Here is a 20,067-nt window from a genome sequence, read left to right on the forward strand (position 1 = left end):
TCACTTTGTCACCCTGTGTGCATTCCTTGGTTGGTACTTTGTGCTGCAGAGCTAGGACAGGGTGTGAAGGAAGAAGCTTGTTTATTGTCTTAAGGTGCACAGCCCAGGGGTTCCCTCCCACCATCTTCCGGCTGTGGGGAGAGGTCAGCCTCCTCAACCCCAATCTCACTCCAGGGCTCAGCCCAGTTCCCAGAGCCCCTCCCCACCCTTTGCCCCTCCCTCCAAGGTCCTGCCCTGGAGACTCCAGGAGAAATCTGGCGGTTGGGGGCTGTGGAGAGTCAGGATGAGGGCTGGAAGCTGCTCAGCTGTCCCTTCTGCTGGAAGTAGAACTGGAACCGAGACTGGGCGTACTCCTGGGGGAGAACCCACCCCACAGACTTGTGAGAAGGGTGGGTCAGGCACACCCGGCCCCCACCAAGTCTGCCCACAGACTTCCTGGAGAGCACATGGCCCCTGATGCACCCCACCTCCCGTCACACCTAACCTGCCCACCTGGGTTACTCACCAGGTAACCAAATTCTATGGTGGACATAGATGCCTGGAGGATAGACCAGAGACCCCAAAAGAAATGGGATGCCAGAGCATACCTAAGGGGGGCAGGAGAAACAGAGGCGTTCAGAGCATACTTGGTATTACCTGGATCCTATCCCCGAGGTTGGTCAGGCCCCAGAGCTCCAACTTCTCCCCCACTGCCCTAACCCCAGCCCTGTCCTGACTGTCACCACTCTCCATCAGCCTCATCTGCACTCCCTGCCCCCACCAGGCACTGGCACCTTACCTGCAATCCTGTGAGTCGGCCTGCCTGCCTCCTTCCTCAGCCCCCTTTCCTCTGCACCCTGCTCTACCCCTGCCCCCACCCATCCTTCCTCACCGATTAGCCTCTACCAGCAAATCTTCTTCCTGTTTCCTCTGCTCCTCTTGGGAGATGGTCTCACCTTTCTTGACCTCTGCTAGGTAATGGCGAATAAAATGGAGCTGAGATCAACAGACAAGAGTCAGGAAATGAGACTGGAGCATTTCCCAGCGAACATCCTTTCTTGATATTCTTTTCAGACATCCCCTTCCTCGTCCCTCATAGGCCAGGTCCCGCTCCCCAGCCTCTGGTCCACATACCTGCTGCCCCCGGGTGGGGTAGTCTGCAGGCTGTGCTTTGTAGAAAGGCCACTCGTCGTGAGTATAATCATAAACCCACTCACAAAAATGGTTCCCAATGTCAAAGCCCCTGGAGGAATAAGGTAGACACTCAGTCCCCAAATACCCTGGGTGGCTGGGATGCAGAGAGGAAGGCCTAGTCTGTTTTCTACAGGTCTACAGGAAGCAGACCCATGGAGACCATTCTCTCAACCCTCACCTGTAGTTGTAACTACTGTACTCAAAGTCGACCAGCATCAGTCTGTCGGTGTTTTCTGGCTCTGAGAGCAACAAGATGTTCCCTGGGAGAAGGGGTGCAGTTCTGGTCACTCCAGGGTCCTCTGGCCCCCCTCACCTTAGGTTAGGAGACTCAGATGCTTTCTCCTACCTTCCTGGATGTCATTGTGACAGAAGACCACTGGTGATGGGGTAGAGTCTAGCAATTTCCTGCAGGGAAAGAGGGGCATGGGTCCTGAGTAGGAGTCACCCTCGTGGGCCAGGCCCTGACCCAGCCCTCAGTAAATCCTGGGAAGGACCCCATTTGGTACCTGGAACTGCCTCCTGTGCTATTCTGTTCTCCTGCCCTGCCTTCCCTCACCTGAGGTTACCCATCTCATCCTTCAGGCTGTACATCTCCAGCAGGTTCATCTGTGGGAGGCCAGTGTGGGGCAGGTCCTGGATCTGCTTTAGGTACCTGAAGCCCAAAGAATAAGATATGCTCGCTGTGATCCCTCCCTACTTCCCTCCTATCTACCTTTTTCCTGTCACTGTATGACTTGTCTGATGGATTTTTCTGACTTGTCTGCATTATTTGGAAGCCTGTTCTGGGAGAGACCATACTAGACGACACTGGGATGCGTAATCCGCTCAGCTGGAGGACTGGACAGTCATGGACACATTCAGTTGCAGCCCAGGGTAGTACCTGCCAGCAGGAGGGTTCAGACCAGGTGTGCAGGAGCCCCGAGGAGGCTCCTGACTCACCGTTCCATGGTCCCAAACAGCCAGTGGGGCTCCTTAGTGAACGGCATCTCCATGCCATGGAACCGGGCCATCTTCGTGGCGATTTCTGCTGACAACACCGGCTCTCGAAGCTCACACGTTTTCAGTGGCCGGCTCTGCACCCAGGAACCTATCAGGGTGGTGAGGGGGCTGGGGCAGGAGGGGGAAGGGGTAGGGGAATGGGTGGCGGGGGGGAAGTCAGGGTCTTGGGGAAAATGCCCTACCTGGGGTAAGGGGTGTGAAGGCACGCACTGGAAAGGGGAACAGGGGCTGGGGGGAAGGAGGTGCCTCAGGGAGGTCAGGGCCGGGCTGGGCTCATACTGGGATGTACTGTTCCAGCCGGCCCTCTGGAAAGACTCCATAGAGCTGGGGCCCCAGCGACCGCTCCGCCAGGATGGCGAACATCACACTTTCAAGGACCAAGGAATCCACGCCCTGAAGGAAGACGGACAACAAAGCGGGCAGAGCGGTGCTAACACCCGAGGGTCTGCTTTCCCCTCCCATCACCGCTTCACTTCCCGCTCTACAGCCCGCAGGCTCCAGAGCCCGGCGTGGCTACGGTAATTTACAAGCTGCTTAGCCCCCCCCCCCCCCCCCCCGCCACGCTTGCTGGGAGGTCCTAATGCCACTGGCCGCTGCGGCCCACACTCCCTTCTCACCTGCAGGATGGCCCCGTACAGTCGCAGCAGCACCTCGCGGGGCTCCTTGCCGACGCTGGGCAGGTGGTCCGGCAGCGAGCAGCGGAAGAGCAGGTTACTGAGGCCTCCGCTGCAGACCCACACCGGGGTGCGCTGAGCCCGCGGTCGGCCGCCCCCGTCCCGGACCCCCTCCCGCCGGGCTTCCCCCGCGTCCGCCCCCGGCCAGGCCGGCCCCGCCCCCGTCCCCGCCCCCGCGCGCGCGAGGCCGCCGAAACGCGGTGTCCCGAGGGCCCGAGCTCGACCCCTGACCTCCCACCTCACAGGGTCAACCCTCAGCTCTTCGGGCCGCACTCGGCGCCAGGCCCCGCCCAAGTACTCCCGGCAGCACTGGTAGGCTCGGCGCTCGGCGTCACGCGATAGCGACGAGCTGCGCCGCCGGTTCGGGGCCGCGTCCAGGCACTGAGACTGCAGCAAGCCGTCCTTGGCCAGGCTGCCGCCAACAGCCCCGCCTCCGACCACAGCTGTCCCCTCGGCAGCCATGGCGCGCCTGGGCCAAGCCCAAAGTCCAGTCGCGCTCAGCCCCCTTCGGGCAGACTCGGCTCCTTCCGGCTGCGCTCGGGTCTGCTTCCGGCTAGCCTGCTCTTCTCCGGTCATACTCGGGTCTCTCCGGCTCTTTTCGGCTCTCTGCGGCGGCGCTCGGCTCTCTCCGTGACCCTGGTCGCGCACCTATTCCGAAAGCCAAACCCTGCGTGCTCAGGGAGCGTCCCGCCCCTGCTCCGGGCGAAGACCAATGACCTCTCTCGCTGGGCGGGGCCGCTGAAAAGACAGGCAGCTGTTTGGCCTGCGGCCGGAGCCGAGGAAACGACGTGGGCCGACCAGAAATGTCTTGAGCAGCTGGTCGCGCTGCCCTGTGGCGCGTCGCGAAGGTGGGTCACGTGGGCGGGGCGGTGTGTCCTCAGGCAGCGAGCGAGCTATTCCGCTGGCCGGAGTGGGGTGGGCCGGGTGCTAAAGGGCAGGTGTACCCAGGGAGGTGCCGGTGAACGGAGATGTGCCTTCGCCAGCCTCGGGGAGCGGACGGGGCAGCGCAGGCGGCGGCGGCCACTCGCTGGATAGGTTTGCGCCCCAACCCCTCCCCCGGGGAAGTCGAGCAAGCAGGACAGCCATTGAGCGCCCGATCCTGAGTGTGGGTCCCACCTGGAGGAGGAGACGGTGTGTGTGACTCCCCTCCATGGAGTAGAGAGTGTGGGGCACGTGGTAGGTGCCGAATAAACATTTGTTGAGTGAAAGAGAGTTTGGGACCCTTGGGACAATTCTGATGACTCCAGGTGCCTTCCATCCCTAATCACCGCTAAGGCTGTCCTGTAAGTTGAAGCGCACCTCTGAGAGGAAGCTCTTGTTGTCGTGCTTGAAACCAATGTCTTCATGCCCGACTCCACTACCCTTGCCTCCAGACCTAGGCCAGTTAGAACATCAAATCCAGGAGAAGGCACACCTTGGAGCAAACACCTGGTGCTGTATAACGTCTCCTTGGCCCACCTTGGCAGTTTGAGGACCGATCAGACTCACCCCACCTTGGTGGGGTCCCACCTAAAATACACAACCTCCTGCATTTCTGCTTCTGCTGCAGACTGGAGTGGCAACCAGAATGACTTGACCTAGGGATCTGTGGCCATGCATGTTGGACCATAGTGTTCTTTGGGATAAAATAGATAGGCAGCTGACTAGAGTGTTAATTGATTTGAATAACCAGAAAGAAACAAAGAATTTGTGACCAGAAGGCAGATGTCAGTTGCTGCTGTGGAAATCAGGATCCCTCCCTCCGTTTAAATCTGAGCCAGTTCTGAGACCTGGAGTCCACTGGTTGAAAGGGAGGCTTGGTCCTTCAAGGAAGGATCCTGTGATGCCACTGAAAGCATATGAAAAAAAAAAAAGTCCTCTAATCCTTCCCCAGAGGAACCTAGAGCCACTTAACAAATAATTTGCTTTGGGAAAGGGACTATCCAGCCCTTTCAAGAGCTGTTAGATACAGGATCTGAGACACTTGTGCCAAGGTACCTGAAGCATCATGAAACACTGGTTAGAGTAGGGACTATGGAAGCCACATAATAAATGGAATCCTGACCCAAGTCCTGTGGTTACTTTTTTGGTCCCAGTACATCTTGGGATAATTATACCTAGCAGTGGGCAGAGCCTATACATTGATCCCTGACCTGTGGAATCAGAATCGTGGGAGGATGAGCAAAGTGAAGCCCCTGAAACTACCCCCACACTGACTCTCACGTCCTCTAGAACACTGTAGCAAGATTCTTGCACGAAGAGTCGTGACACCGAGGCTTTTCTTTCCAGGAAGCAACTTTATTCCTGCCGGCACCGCTCAGTTGGGTTCGTACCCGAAGAACTGAGCCCTGAATGCCTCGTGGTGTAGTTTTAAAAATATATATATATATATTTTTTACCTCTTTGTGTCCCATATATGGTAACACACAAACATGTAGTCTGATTAAGTGGTCTCATGTTACAAGATCACAACGGATGTTGTCACGTATGCGTATAGCCAGGTTGCCTTGAGGTTTTTTTTCTTTCCTTAGGGAGGGGACCCTACCACAATACTAAAGCAGAAACGTGCTGCATTCCTGGTGGGACTGCAGAGATTTGTCACTCTCAGAGACATGAAGTGGTGATGCCCGTTACATCTTAAGTTCACCTGAATGGCCCCTGCAGAATCCAGGTGGATTCGAGTAAATGGTGGTGAGCCACACCACAAACTTAGCCAAGTAGTATCCCCAATCACAGCAGCTGTGTCAGGTGAGATATTTTTACTGGAACCAATTCATGCACCACTGGCACTTAGTAATGCAGTTCTCAATTTGGTGAACATTCTTTTCAATTTCCAGTAGTAAAGAGTAAATTCCCAAAAGCGTCTCACGTTTTTATAGGAGGAACAGCTGAACATATTCATTGTCTTACTTCAAGCTGGTTTTAACTTTCCTGCTCTCCATCACAATTAATCCATTGAGCTCTCGATCATCCAGACATTCCACATAACACTGATGACATCGTGCTAAGTGGACATGGTGAAGAAGGAAGTGCCCAGTATTCTGTCCTTGATAAAACAATGCATGGCAGAGGATGAGAGAGAAACCCTCAGAAGTTGTGAGGCTGGGGCGCCTGGGTGGCTCAGTTTGTTAAGCATCTGACTCTAGGTTTCGACTCAGGTCATGATCTGACAGATTTGTGAGTTCGAGCCCCGCCTCGGTCTCCTGTGCTGACAGCACAGAGCCTGCTTGGGATTCTCTTTCCCCCTCTCTCCGCCCCTCCCCCCACTCACTCTCTGTGTCTCTGAAGTAAATAAATAAATAGAAACTTAAAAGAAGTTGTGGAGCCTGTCATCAGTGAAGTTTTCAGGGTGCACTGTTGTAGGGCGAGCCAGGGTATCACCTCTAAGATGAGGAGAAGTTGTATCTTGCAACCCTGTCACAAAGAAGGACGCATAGTACTTGGCGCACCTCTGGGTTTTGGCGTTGGCGTGTACCACGCTTGGGAATACTATTCTGACCCATTTGTTGGGTGACTTGAAAAGCTGTCAGTTTAGAGTGGAGTCCAGAACAAAGGAGGGCTCTGCTGATCCAGATTGGAGGATGGGTTCCCCTGCCGCTTAGCAGAACCGGTGAGTTAGTGTTGGGCTTATTTGTGGTAAGTAGCGACCCTATATGGCACCTTTGGCACGCTCCCACAGATTTGTAGTGCGTACGCAGGGTTTTGAAGCAAAGCCGTGCCTGCTGCAGTAGAGAACTACTCACCACTTGAAAGAAGCTTCTGGCACACTGCTGGACCCAAGTAGAGACTTAGCGCCTGATTATGGGGCACCAAATGACCATGTGACCAAAACTGCCTGTCCTGAGCTAGATCTTGACAGACCCATGAAGCCAATGGGTTGGGTAGGTTCAGCAGCAATTCATTGCACAAAAAGAATTGGATCCAAGCTTGTTCAGAGAGCACCAGTCATTTACAGGAAGAGATGGCTGTGGCCCCCATGTCTCTGTGGCACTGATGCCTCTATCTTAGAAGACAGGAAGAAAAATTCAGATCTGAATCACTGCTGCACTACAGCCCCATTCAAAGTGGCTCTAAAGGAAAGTAATGGGGGGAAATCCTCTAGAGGGCAGAGCTTCGAGCAGTACACTTGGATATCTACTTTGTAGGGAGGGAGTGGGGTGGACAGAGTAGTGGCCTAAAGAAAGAATGCACATGAAGTTCTGAGTGGTGACAGATGTCTTGCTGGTTGGAAAGAGCAAGAGGGGAATGTTGGAGACAAGGAATTCTGGAAAAGAAGACGAGCCTATGAAGTTGTCACAAATGTGTGCATCTTTGTGCTTCATATTAATACTCACTGCGGAGGGGTCACCGAATGACAAAGTGGATGGATAGATGTCATCCAGCCTGTGTTCTTGGCTACCCTTGTGCTTAAATGGTGGGCCTGTGAATGGAGTTGCTATGTTGGCAGGAGTGCAAGTTATGTCCACTAACATGGGCTCTCTCTTATCGAGGCTTATTTAATTATTACTGAATTATTATTACTAATGGTCACTGAATTTCTGACCTCTTAGCAGCCAGTATCAGTGCTGAGCCCCAATATGGCACCATCCCTAGATGACTCAGTGACAAGTTGGTTTTGGCAGATCCTTGCCACCCAGGAGACGGCATTGATTCATCCTTATTGGAACTGACACCTGCTCTGGCTGTGGGTTTGCTTCCCTATATCCACATATCCACATATCCATGTAGCCACATAGCCACACAGCCGTGTATCCACATATCCGCACACCCACACACCCACACATCCACACATCCACAGTATCTCAGAGTAACGTCCTTATGCAGGAGCTTAGAGAATACTGGATTTACTAACATAGGATCATGTATAACATTATCTTGGGCCAAGAAACTCATTTCGCAGTGAAAGAGATACAATGATGTATGAATGGCCATGGGAGCCACTGTTTCTCTAATATCCTGCATTGTCCACAAGCAGCCCATCTAATAGAGAGATAGAATGACATCTTTCTAGCAAAGGTCCTAGCTCTGGACAGTACCTTAAGGAGTTCAGATACATACACTGAATCACAGCCCGGTATATGGTGCTATCCCCCAGTAGATGCAATATAGGGATCCAGGAACAAAGACACAGGTCTAAGAACCCATGGGTTGGGATATCTTTCATCACCATGCTCAGTGGTCCAGAGCACCAGGATCCTTTCATCATCCAAAGATGATCCTTTCATCATCCAAAGCTCAGTTTGTAGAATTTGCACATTCTGTCTCTGCAAAATTAAACTCTGCTGTTCCCAGGTAGAGAACATTTATTTCCATGAGGGGACTCCACTGGTTCCAGGGAAGGACACCCACACAGAGCCTCAGTCTGAAAATCCTATAGGGTCATTTTGAGCTCCTCATGCTTGTGAACCAGCAGGCAAAGGAGTGGATAATTGATCCTGATGATTATGAGGAGATAGGGTTACTGCTACTTAGGGGGCCTTCAAGAGTTTGTCTGGTACTTTGAGGATTTACTTTGGGGTCTGGTTGCTTCCATGCCAAGTGATAACAGTGAAAAGACATTTTCAGCAGCCTCAGCCTGCCAAGGGCAAGGGAACCAAGGGCTCAGAACACCCAGGAATGAACGACTGCGTAACTTCATCAAATGCTGGCTGAGGGTGAGGGAAGTCTAGAATAGGCAGAGAAGGGAGATAATAATGAGTATGAGTTATAGCCTTAGGAGCAGCTGCAATAGTATGGACTATTTTTGTTCTGTTAAGGCTTTTGTAGAGGTTGTGACCAGCCTTCACCTCAAAGAATCATGACAGATTGGACTTAATGTGGCGCGTGGGTAGATCTGAGGGCTGTAAGGGCTGGTGTCTTGACTAATGCCCTCAGCACACCTTTAATTACAGTGGGTTTACAGAGATGCCTCCCTGGCACCTGCTGTGTATCTACACTTTCTGCCCGAGCCCTTCTCTGACACCACAGGAGCCCACCTGACCTGCTTAGCAGCACAGCCCAGTCTCTAGAGGTAACCCCAGGGGCTGGGGACAGAAGGCAGTGGGTGAATAATTGGAGAATCCTAGGAGACATTCTGGACACTTCTCAGGAGGTCCTGGTCAAGTCAAGGTTGTTAGCCAGAGCAGTGACCTTAGGAACACTATGTTTTGATTCCTCCTTTCCTGTCTCACTCACCCCCTCCCTCACTTTCATTTCATGGCATCACTTCCTGAGCAAACCACTTATACCCAAGTCTCCGCCTTAGGCTCTGCTTTCGGAAGAACCCAAACAAAGACACACAATAAAAGAACAGAGATTTTTGCCAATTTATATCCACAAAAAAATACTGGAGAATATGTGTGGGAATGGATTACAAGGATACAAAGCCAAGAACGAATTGTAGATTAGTTCAAATTTATCGACATGGCTGTACTTACTCCAAACATTCTGGATTCAGTGTTTGGGCTAAAGCCCTGGGATAAGTTGTAGCTGTGCTTAGTTGGCTGAATGGAGCCTGGACTCATTGGCAGCCTGCACTGTGAGAAGGTGAGAATGTGCTGGAACAGACTTGTTATGTATCTAATGGCCGCCAGTCTCCCGTCTCTGTTTCTCTTCATTAATCCATTATGTTGATTTGAAAATATGTTAGATTATGTCATGAATTTCTTTTCAAGATGGTGAAGGGCTGTAAAATATTTGATATGTGTCGGGTCTGTTGGGTCTGTGAACCCTAACTGGTCTCATTTGTGCCCATGACTCAATTGGCATCTATATGCTTGTGCTTCAATAGCAGCTGGCCTCGGCTTAATATTCTCGGGTCACCGTTAGTTTCCTATTGCCACTGTAACAAATTACCACAACCTTGGTGATTTAAAACAACAGAAATGTACTCTCTCACAGTCCTGGAGGCCAGAAGTTTGAAATCAGGGTCACTGGGCTGAGATCAAGGTGGCAGCAGGGCTGCTCTGAGGGAGAGTCCATTCCTTGCCTCTTCTGGCCTCTGGTGGCCTCTGGTGGCCACAGATGTTCCTCAGCATGTGGCTGCCCCACTCCAGGCTCTGCCTCCAGGGACAACATCGCTTCCTCCTCGTCTGACTATGTGATCTCCTTCTGTTTTTCTTATAAGGAAACTTATGATCACATTAGGGCCAACCGGGTAATTCAGGATCATCTCCTCATCTCAAAATCTTTAATTTGATCACTTCTGTGAAGATCCTTTTTCCAAATAAGGTCACATTGACAGGTTCTGGGTTAGGATGTGGATGTCCATTCGGACATGGTTTTCTCAGCCCCCCACAGTACTTTCCCTCAGAGCTCCCAGCTCTTTGCTTCATACTGCTCCAGTATTGGATATTACAGTTGAAAAGGGCAATAGTTTTCTCCCTTGAACATGGTTTCATTTTTTTTTTTTGCCTGTATACTTGAAGTATGTTATGTTTACGCTGAATGGATCTTCTACTTATGTATAATTTTGAAACATCATTCATCCATCGGTTATTTGGAAAATATTGGCTCACTAAGTTACATAGATCTTCCAAATTTGGACACATTTTATTATATATTATCAAAAAATATTTAAGCATTGGGAAACTTTAAGCTCATGGTGATAGACACAGGTTTTCCAAAATTCTAATTTTTGCTTAAAAGCTCAAAAAATTTTTTTAAGTTTATTTATTTATTTTGAGAGAGAGAGAGAACGTGTGTGAGCAGGGATGGGGCAGAGAGAGAGAGAGAGAGAGAGAGGAGAATCCCAAGCAGGTTCTGCACTGTCAGTGCAGATGCTAATGTGTTGCTGTATGTCACAAACCGTGAGATCATGACCTGAGCCAAAATTGAGATCAGATACTTAATGTACCGAACCAGCCAGGTGCCCCATAAAAACTCAAATTTTATCAAATACTATCAGTTCTTTTCCTTGAAGTGACATGCTACATTATTCATTTTTGAGAAAGTGTCTTCCAGATACCCAAGTGAGAATAAACACAGTTTAGGGGCTCGACACGACGTGGGGTTCGAACTCACAACCATGAGATCATGACCTGAGCTGAGTGAGATCAAGTGTCAGATGCTTAACCAACTGGGCCATCCAGGTGCCCCATTTGTCCATTTTCTTTTAAGTAAAAATGGTGTTTCATGAAAAACGTGATGCATTCAGCAGCCCAGATAAACAATGATGTAAAGTAGCTATGACACGATTGTACTTTAGTATGTAGTCCTTTATGCCATCACCCTGAATATTAAGAATTGGTAAGTGTCAAGACAATAAAATTAAAATTTTTTATTGCTTAATCAACAAAATTATTTTTTTTGAAGTTTATTAATTTTGAGAGAGAGAGAGTGAGTGGGGGAGGAGCAGAGAGAGAGAGGGAGACAGAAAATCCCAAGCAGGCTCCACACTGTGGGGCTCGAACTCAGGAACCATGAGATCATGACCCAAGCCAAAACCAAGAGTCAGACGCTTAACCGACTGAGCCACCCAGGTGCCCCATTAATCAACAAAATTCCTAAGTGAAACTGCTTTTTGCTCCCTTCGACCTCTGACCATAGTGAAGAATTCAATGATTACTGTTACAGTTTGGTACCCCAGCTTTGATTTATGCTACCTAACCATTGCTTTTGCACAATAAATGCGAATGCCAGCACAGTGGAAAGACACGTCACGTCTTAGTGTCATAAAGATAATTTGGGCCTTGTTGACCTTTAGAAACTCCAGGGTCCACGGACCGTATTTTGAGAAGCACTGTAATAGTATATCATAGGGTCCATAGGATATGTGTATTTTCAGTTTTACTAAGTATTGCTAAACTTCTCCCCAAATTGATTATCCCACTTTATGCTCTGTGGCAATTAAAATACTGTTTGGCCACGAATCACAAAGACCCAGGATAACAGTGTCTTAAGTAAAAGGGAAATTTTAGTGTTGCTGTGTGTGGTTGAACACACAGAATACACTTAGTGGGGTCCCTGGAATCACACAGTACACGACATGTACAATTTTATGCAGTTTACGTAAGATAATTTTATTTATCTCATGTAAGAGTTTAGAGGTAGCCGTCCCTGGGCTTGAATGGTGGCTCTATTCCATGAAGTCTGTAAAGATCTAGGTTTCTTTTATTTTCTTCTGCCTTTATGTCCTCCATTCCCAAGGTTACTTCATGATCCAAGATGACTGCTCCAACAAGTGCTTCCATTTTTAGCCAGCAAGGATAGGGATGGGCACAAATGCCTCATGCCAGTGATCTCCTGAGGGAAGTACCTGGATGCTGCCCTGTGCCACTAGTGCAAGGGGGACTGAGATACGTATTTATTTTGGAAGGCTAAATGGCTGACTGAAAATCAGGGATTCTAAAATCATAGAGGAACAGGAGAAGAGAGGTTGGGGGACAATTGGCAGTTTCTGCTGCAGTACTCTCTTTTGGCCATTCTGGTTATCTGTGCGCTCCGCTGTATCTGGAACAAGCTCACTTCATCCCTAGGGGAGACCATTTGTAACAGTTCCAACAGTTGCAGCATCCAGCTCACGGTTTAGGTTGTCTGAGTTACGTACAGTTTGTTCAAAAGGGTCTGATGTAGATTCTTGTGGTCCAGTGATTTGAAAATGAAATGATATGTTGTTTGTTCTCCCAACATAATCAATGTACAGTAGTTTATAAATTTAGTGATTTATAGACTGAAAAATATTTTATGTGTCCCAAATATGCCATGAGAGAGTAAGAATAGGATAAAAGGATAAAACCTCTATTTAGAAAAGGCAACATGGGAAATATGTCAGTCTATGGTCCGTGGCAATTTCCAAATCCTATTAAGCATGAATAATGAAGACCTCTACCCTGGAAGAAGAGAAAGTTACTTGTTTTGAAAGCTCCCAGCTCTGTCCTTTAGGGTTCTTCCTTGTTTTATGCTTCATGTTCACATCTGGAGAGGGCACTGAAGAGTATTCTCTTGTATACTACACAGCAGGCTGCTTGTGTAGAATAACTTGGGGGAGGGACCCTATCAAAGATTTCTGGAACTCTTTCTCTGAGTTGATCCTCTCTCTCTCTCTCTCTGAAAATTCCAAATACCTTGGCCTCTGCAAGCTCTAACTCTGTCTTTTAAACTCATCATGACTGCCACACTCTGATTTCTGGAAGTTCCTACAGTCCAGAAGTTCCTCTATGTGGAAAATGAGGGCAATCATAGGCTTTATGTCATTGATTCCCTTAGGGAACACAGTCCTGTGCTGTCCTTTGTCCAATGTCTGAAAATAGTTGCTCCCTATATTTTGTTCAGTTTTCTGGGGTTTCCTACACACCCCCTTTGGAAGGAAGGAAAGTCTGATAGCAGTTATTCCATAATGGCTGGAAGCCATTTAAAAAATAATAAATAATTCTTTAAAAATCATAAATAATTGTTGAATGTTATAAAATTCACATCTATTGAGATGCTTATGCAAATTTCCTCTTAGTCCATGAATGTGGTGGGTTACCATTGGAAGTGAAAGTGAGATATTGAGCCATCCTTGGATTTCTGGGATCAGAATGCATTTACAAATATAAACTGTTGAGTTTCATTATCTAGTATTTTGTTGGGAATTTTGTATATATGCTTGTAAGTGAAATAGACATATAATTCATTAATTTTCTTGAGCTAGTCTTACATGTTGTAGTTTCTTTTCTTTAAAACAATTTTTTTTAATGTTTATTTATTTTTGAGAGAGACAGAGACAGAATGCGAGTGGGTTGGGGCAGAGAGAGAGGGAGGCACAGAATCCGAAGCAGGCTCCAGGCTCCGAGCTGTCAGCACAGAGCCCAACGTGGGTCTTGAACTCACGAGCTGTGAGATCATGACCTGAGCCGAAGTCAGATGCTCAACCAACTGAGCCACTCAGGCGCCCCTATAGTTTCTTTTCATAAAATGAATGCAAATGTAATATGGCAAGCTAGATTCCTAAATAGAACTTCCTGATGAAAATGTTTTGGACTTTTTTTTTTTTTTAGATATAGAGAGAAAGAGAGAGCATGCGAAAACAGGAGAGGGGCAGAGGGAGACAAAGAGAGAATCTTAAGCAGCCTCCACGCCCAGTGTGGAGCCCAATGCAGGGCTCAATCTCACAGCCATGAGATTGTGACTGGACCTGAAATCAAGAGTCAGATGCTTAACCAACTGAGCCACCCAGGTGCCCCATAAAATGAAGGATAAACCAAAAAATAACAAGTGTCGGCAAGGATGTGGAGAAAAAGGAATCCTCATGCATTATTGGTAAGAATGCAAACTGGTACAGCCACTGTGAAAACAGTATGGAGGTTCCTCAAAAAATTAAAAATAGAAATACTGTATGATCCAGTAATTAATACTGGGTATTTACCCAAAGAAAACAAACACCATTTCAAAAAGATATATGCACCCATATGTTTATTGCAGCATTATCTAGAATAGCCAAGATATGGAAGCAGCCAATGTCCAATGATAGAAGAATGGATATATACACACATATATTTTATACACACATACATATAGAATATATATACACACACATACACATACACATATAATGGATTATTACTCAGCAATGAAAAAGAATGAGATCTTGCCATTTGCGACTACATGGATGGACTTTAGAGGGTATTACTCTAAGTCAAGTAAGTCAAACAGAGAAAGACACATACCATATGATTTCACTTATATGTGGAATCTAAAAAACAAACAAACAAAAAGCAGAAACAGACCCATAAATACAGAGAACAAACTGATGGGGTGGGGGGTGGGCAGAATGGGTGAAGGGGAGTGAGAGACACAGGCTTCCAGTTATGGGGTAAATGGGAATGTAAGGGAATACAAGGTAGAGCGTAGGGAATACAGTCAGTGGTCTTGTAACAGCATTGTGTGATGACAGATGGTGAGCACAGCATAATGCATAGACTTGTCCAATCTCTATGTTGTACACCTGAAACTAACGTAACATTATGTGTCAACTATACTTCAGTAAAAGAATGTAGGACAAACTGTTTTCTTAAAAAGTGTTTTCAAAAGTCATTGATGATCTAATAAGAAAATAAGGGACGAAGTAAGAAGGGAGGCCAGAGGGGCAGTGGAGCACAGCATACTGTGTTTGATCAGAGCCATTTGATGAACAGAGAGAATTTGATTGGGGTTTTATAGCCTATGCTATGAATAGATAGTTAAATAGTGTCCTCCCCCACAGTGCATACCCACCCAGAACCTCAGAATGTGACCGTATTGGGATACCTGGTTGGCTCAGTCAGTGGAGTGTGCAACTCTTGATCTTAAGGTCATGAGTTCAAGCCTCACCTTGGGCATGGAGCCTACCTAAAAAAAAAAGTGCCCTTATTTATAAATAGTGTCTTTGTAGATAAAATTAGTTAAAATAAAGTCACACTGGATTAGGGTGGGTCCTAATCCGATTACTGGTATCCTTATAATAAGAGAGAAATTTGGGCACCTGGGTGGCTCAAGTCATTAGGTATCTGACTTTGGCTCAGGTCATGATCTCACAGTTTGTGAGCTCGTGCCCTGCTTCAGGTGAGTTCGGGCTGCACTTCTGGTGAGCCCCGTTTCTCTCCCTCTGTCTCTCTGTCCATGCTCACTTGTGTCCCCCCCTCAATCAACAATTTTTTTTTAATAGAGACTAATTTTAAAAATAGGGATATTTGGACACAGACACAAAAACCTAGGAGAGAAGCTCATGGGACAATGTAGGCAGAGATTGGCGGGATGCATTTATGAACCAAGGAGCTGGAAACCACCAGAAGCTGGGAAGAGGCAAGGGAGAACCCTCTCCTAGAGCCTTTGGAGAGAGTCTCGCCCTGCTGACATGTTGACTTGGGGCTTCTAGCCTCCAGAAATACGAGAGAACAAATTTTTGTTGTTGAAGCCACCAACTTTGTGGTACTTTTTAATGGCAGCCCTAGAAAATGAATATGTACCCTTTGAAACGCAGAAGACAGAGACAAATCAGAGTCTGTTAAGGAGGAGAATTTAATAAGAAACCAATCCTCTGCAAACCTTGGACTTCAAAGAGTTAAACCCTCAGTATTAGGGTGAATTAGAGAAATACTCTGTCCTTCGGGGAGTGCAAAGAAAATTATTTCAAGTTTGGGGTGAAGTGAAGTGTGTGTGTGTGTGTGTGTGTGTGTGTGTGTGTGTGTGTGTGCAAGAGAGAGACAGAGATGCTGAAAACTTAGAAGAGGAAGCTGGCCCTCGTGTAGGTTGGCGGTTCAAGTTCATATGGTCAGGGTGCTCCAAGAACCCTTCGATGGGACATTGAATATAGAGTGACCTCAGGTTGCTAATGCTTATAGGTGCCTGGTAGATAAAATACAAACTCTCCCTGGTGGTCTCTACCTCCTCCTAGGCCACAGAGTTTCCCACGAATGCAATCCCAAGGCTAATGGGCATCCCTAAGTTAAAAAAAAAAAAGGTGATGAATGATATTGAGGGATCATGAGAACAAACCAGCAGTAACCACAGACAGTACGCTTCAGGTAATGGAATTATCAAATGTGTTACAAAAGGCCTATGTTCAATATCATTTAAGTAATAAATGGTAAGGCTGAAAATATGTGTGGAAACTGAGAAACTATGAAGAATAATCAAACTTTCTGAAAAGAAGTTCCAGACGGAAGTTCTAAAAGTTTTAAATTAGTTTATGTTTCACTTGAATTTTAATTTCAAATAAATGTAAAACTCAGTGCGCAGCTTGAATAATAGCAAATAATAAACAACTGAAGAGTGAATGCATGAACTAAGAGATAAATGAGAATCAATTATCCTGGATATTGCCTGGAAGATGTACAGGCATTAAGAGCCACAGAGGCTAGAATGAGAAGGTCCACGGGGTCTGAGTGGGGCCCCCGGTGAGAAAGAGGAAATGGGGGAGGCGATATTCAAGGACACACTGGCTGTGAAATTTCTAAACTGAGGAAACTATATGGAGAAATCCATATGGTTAAGAGGCTTAGGGGGAGCCTGGGTGGCTCAGTTGGTTAAGCGTCCGACTGTTGATCTTGGCTCAGGTCATGATCTCACGGTTCATGAGTTCGAGCCCCATGTTGGGCTCTGAGCTGACAGCCTGGAGCCTGCTTAGGATTCTCTGTCTCCCTCTCTCTGCCCCTCCCCCTCTAACTCTCTCTGCTTCTCTCTCTCTCTCTCTCTCTCTCTCTCTCAAAAATAAACATTAAAAAAAGGTTAGTAAACCTCAGGCCGAAAAAAACAGAAAAACAAATGGACACCTAGATCCACTGTATTGAAACTTCAGAAACCCAAAGACAAAGGAGAAAGTCCTAAATGAAGCTGGAGAGGAAAGAGAAATGGTCTTCAAGAGAATGGGGGACTGAGAAATGACTTCTTGCAGCAACAAGGCAATTCAGAAGACAGCAAAATGATACCTTTGAGATGTTGGTGGCAACAAATTACCTGACCTAGATTTCTGTATCCAGTAAAATGATTTTTGGGGAGTTAGGGCAAAATAAAGAATTTCCTAGACAAATGGAGAGTTTACTGCACAGAGCTCCCAATTAAAAAAATGCTAAATATTGTATGTCAGGCAAAAGGAAAGGGTATCACAGGAAGGTCTGAGGTGCAAGTAAGGAAGAATACATAAAGAGGTAAACATTTGGGTAAATCTAAGTAAACATTGACTCTTTAAAGCAAAAATAACAATTCCAGGGCACGTGGGTGGCTCAGTCAGTTAAGCATCTGACTTCGGCTCAGGTCATGACCTCACAGCTTGTGGGTTTGAGACCCACATCAGGCTCTGTGCTGACAGCTCGGAGCCTGGAGTCTGCTTCAGATCCTGTGTCTCCCTCTCTCTCTGCCTCTCCCCTGCTTGTGCTCTGTCTCTGTCTCTGTCTTTCTCAAAAATAAATAAACATTAAAAAAACTTTTTAGGGGTACCTGGGTGGCTCAGTCCGTTAAGCGTCCGACTTCGGCTCAGGTCATGATCTCATGGTCTGTGAGTTCCAGCCCCGCGTCGGGCTCTGTGCTGACAGTTCAGAGCCTGGAGCCTGCTTCGGATTCTGTGTCTCCCTCTCTATCTGCCCCTCCCCTGCTCATGCTCTGTCTTTCTCTGTCTCAAAAATAAGTAAAAACACTAAAAAGAAAAAAAAAAAACCTTTTTAAAGCAAAAATAACAATTCCTTGTGTGTCTCTAAAAGGAAAATTAAAATGTACAATGAAATTTAATTGGGACTGCAGTGAATCCAGTTAGAGTCTTCTAGGATCTTTATGCTGTTCAGGAAGAGGATAGAAACATCCATTAACTTTAGGCTTTGTTAAGAGTAAACTGGGTGTCATAAGTAAAAGGGTGCCTTAGATCAGATTCTTTCAAAAATAGGGGCTGGGACAAGGGTTCAGGGGTGAGTAGCTTATTTGGAGGTACAGGAAATGAAGGTGACAGGGTGGGAGGAGGAGGCAGGGAAGAGAAAAAGGGGCATCATGCCAGTGGCCTGGTCCTTGTTATCTAACCTGTAGTCTGTGCTGCAAGATTGATAAAGGCAATTTTTGTCAACCAAATAAGGAAATTATGCTGGAATTTCTAGGGTAACAAGTTTGTGAATGGAAGAGGCCTTGTACATCTCCACTCTGGGCCTCCCACAACCTTTCAGGACCTCTCCCTGGTCAGGCTGACCACTGTCTAGTGTGTCTTTGGGAAGGACAGGGGAAACTTGAGAAGCCATTCTCCCCAAATATTCCCCAGCCTGATATTTCCTGGAGTGCTTTGCTGGGGTAGTCCCTTTGCACTCATCACAACAAATGGGAAGGTCTCTGAGATTCATGTTGTCAAGGCTCCAGTATAGTCCCATGTGGGACAATGATCCTGGTCAAGTGTGAAGACTCGTGTGAAAACGTACAGTCCTCTTCTGTATTCAATTTTTATGTAACTGTCTTTGGGTGTCCTACTCTGTATGAAGAAATGTTTTAAGACATTGAGATTTCAGAGATTGTTGCTATTTCCTAAGAGTAACAATCCCTTAAAAAACTTCAACTCTGATTTATTGTCATGACCATTTTCCTTATTGGTAGAAATCTGTTTTCTGAAAGGCATAACTGTTTGTGAGATTCCTTTCTTAAACCATAAAGGATATTCTTTTACTGTCTTTTTCTTGAAGGCATAACAATATCTGTAAACACCATGACTTTGGATTCCTTGTTTATTCCTAGATTTTGCTTGTTTGCTGATGGAAATGATCCAGAAGAGAAGGAGACATTGATGATGCAAGAGAGAAGAGCTTGAATGGCAGTGAGAACAATGAGAGGGTCACCATACTGGAGATCTGTGGCTTTAGAACATGGCCCCCAATTCCTTGACACTCCTCCTACTGCCTACTGAGAGGTGGGTCTATGACCTCTCTCTTGAATCTGGAGGGTCTTGGGACTACTTTGACCAATAGGTATGAAAGTCATATAGCAGAAGTGATGCCATATGACTTTCAAAGCTATATCATAAAAGGCCATGCAGCTTCTGCCTGGCCCTCCTAGGATACTCACTCTGGAGGAAGCCAGCCATCTTGTAAAAAGTCCAGTTACCCTGAGACTATACCATGCCAGAGAGGCCAGGTGTAGGTGCTGGTTGACAGCCCCAGCTGAGCTCTCAGTCGATAGTCAATATCAACTGCCAGCCTTGTGAGTGAGCCATCTTGGACATCCAGGCCAGCTGATCTCTGACAGTAACCACACCACACCAAAAGCCCCAGACAAGGACTTTTAAATCCCAAATTTATGACTGCAAAACTGTAAGCAGAATAAAATGCTTTTAAAAAAATCAACTTAGTGATAATTTTCTACACAGCAATAGTAATTGGAACAGGCTTCTTATTGGGTCAAAGAATTGTGGGTGTCATTGTGATAATAGTAAGAAAGCAAGAAAAGTAGGAGGCGTTGGTCAGAGAACTGGATGCCTAAAATCAAAATTCAGGAGGTGGTGGGGCGCCTGGTGGCTCAGTCGGTTAAGCGTCTGACTTCGGCTCAGGTCATGATCTCGCGGTCTGTGGGTTCGGGCCCCACGCTGGGCTCTGTGCTGACAGCTCAGAGCCTGCAGCCTGCAGCCTGCTTTGGATTCTGTGTCTCCCTCTCTCTCTGCCCCTCCCCCACTCACACTCTGTCTCTCTCTCTCTCAAAAATAAATAAACATTAAAAAAAATTCAGGAGGTGGTGAAGTTATTGGTTATGACAGCATTCCCCATAAAGTGTGGCTCTTAAGCTTTTCATCCTTTTTATAGATTTCTGTTCATAGTTTCAGCCATTGGCATTTTTGCTTTTTTTG

At 47.0% G+C, this 20,067-nt stretch overlaps 1 protein-coding gene and 1 long non-coding RNA gene across 2 annotated transcripts; one reads left to right on the forward strand and one right to left on the reverse strand.

Annotated features, from left to right (window-relative positions):
• Positions 1-64: 64 nt before the first annotated feature.
• CHKB (choline kinase beta) lies at positions 65-3,455 on the reverse strand. The gene is made up of 11 exons (XM_030321016.1): positions 3,085-3,455; positions 2,790-2,898; positions 2,452-2,565; positions 2,113-2,246; positions 1,730-1,825; positions 1,520-1,578; positions 1,352-1,433; positions 1,114-1,222; positions 872-975; positions 506-587; positions 65-353 (listed from the first exon to the last, which is right to left on the reverse strand). Exons 1-11 carry the CDS (start codon positions 3,420-3,422, stop codon positions 279-281), a joined length of 1,302 nt encoding a protein of 433 aa, XP_030176876.1. The 5' UTR covers positions 3,423-3,455; the 3' UTR covers positions 65-278.
• A 30-nt stretch (positions 3,456-3,485) lies between these two features.
• LOC115517918 lies at positions 3,486-19,561 on the forward strand. Its single transcript, XR_003970115.1, has 2 exons — positions 3,486-3,694; positions 18,966-19,561. It is a non-coding gene; the product is annotated as an uncharacterized LOC115517918 (long non-coding RNA).
• Positions 19,562-20,067: the final 506 nt, after the last annotated feature.

The sequence above is a fragment of the Lynx canadensis genome, chromosome B4 (genome assembly GCF_007474595.2).
Source record: "Lynx canadensis isolate LIC74 chromosome B4, mLynCan4.pri.v2, whole genome shotgun sequence".
NCBI classification, from domain to species: Eukaryota; Metazoa; Chordata; class Mammalia; order Carnivora; family Felidae; genus Lynx; species Lynx canadensis.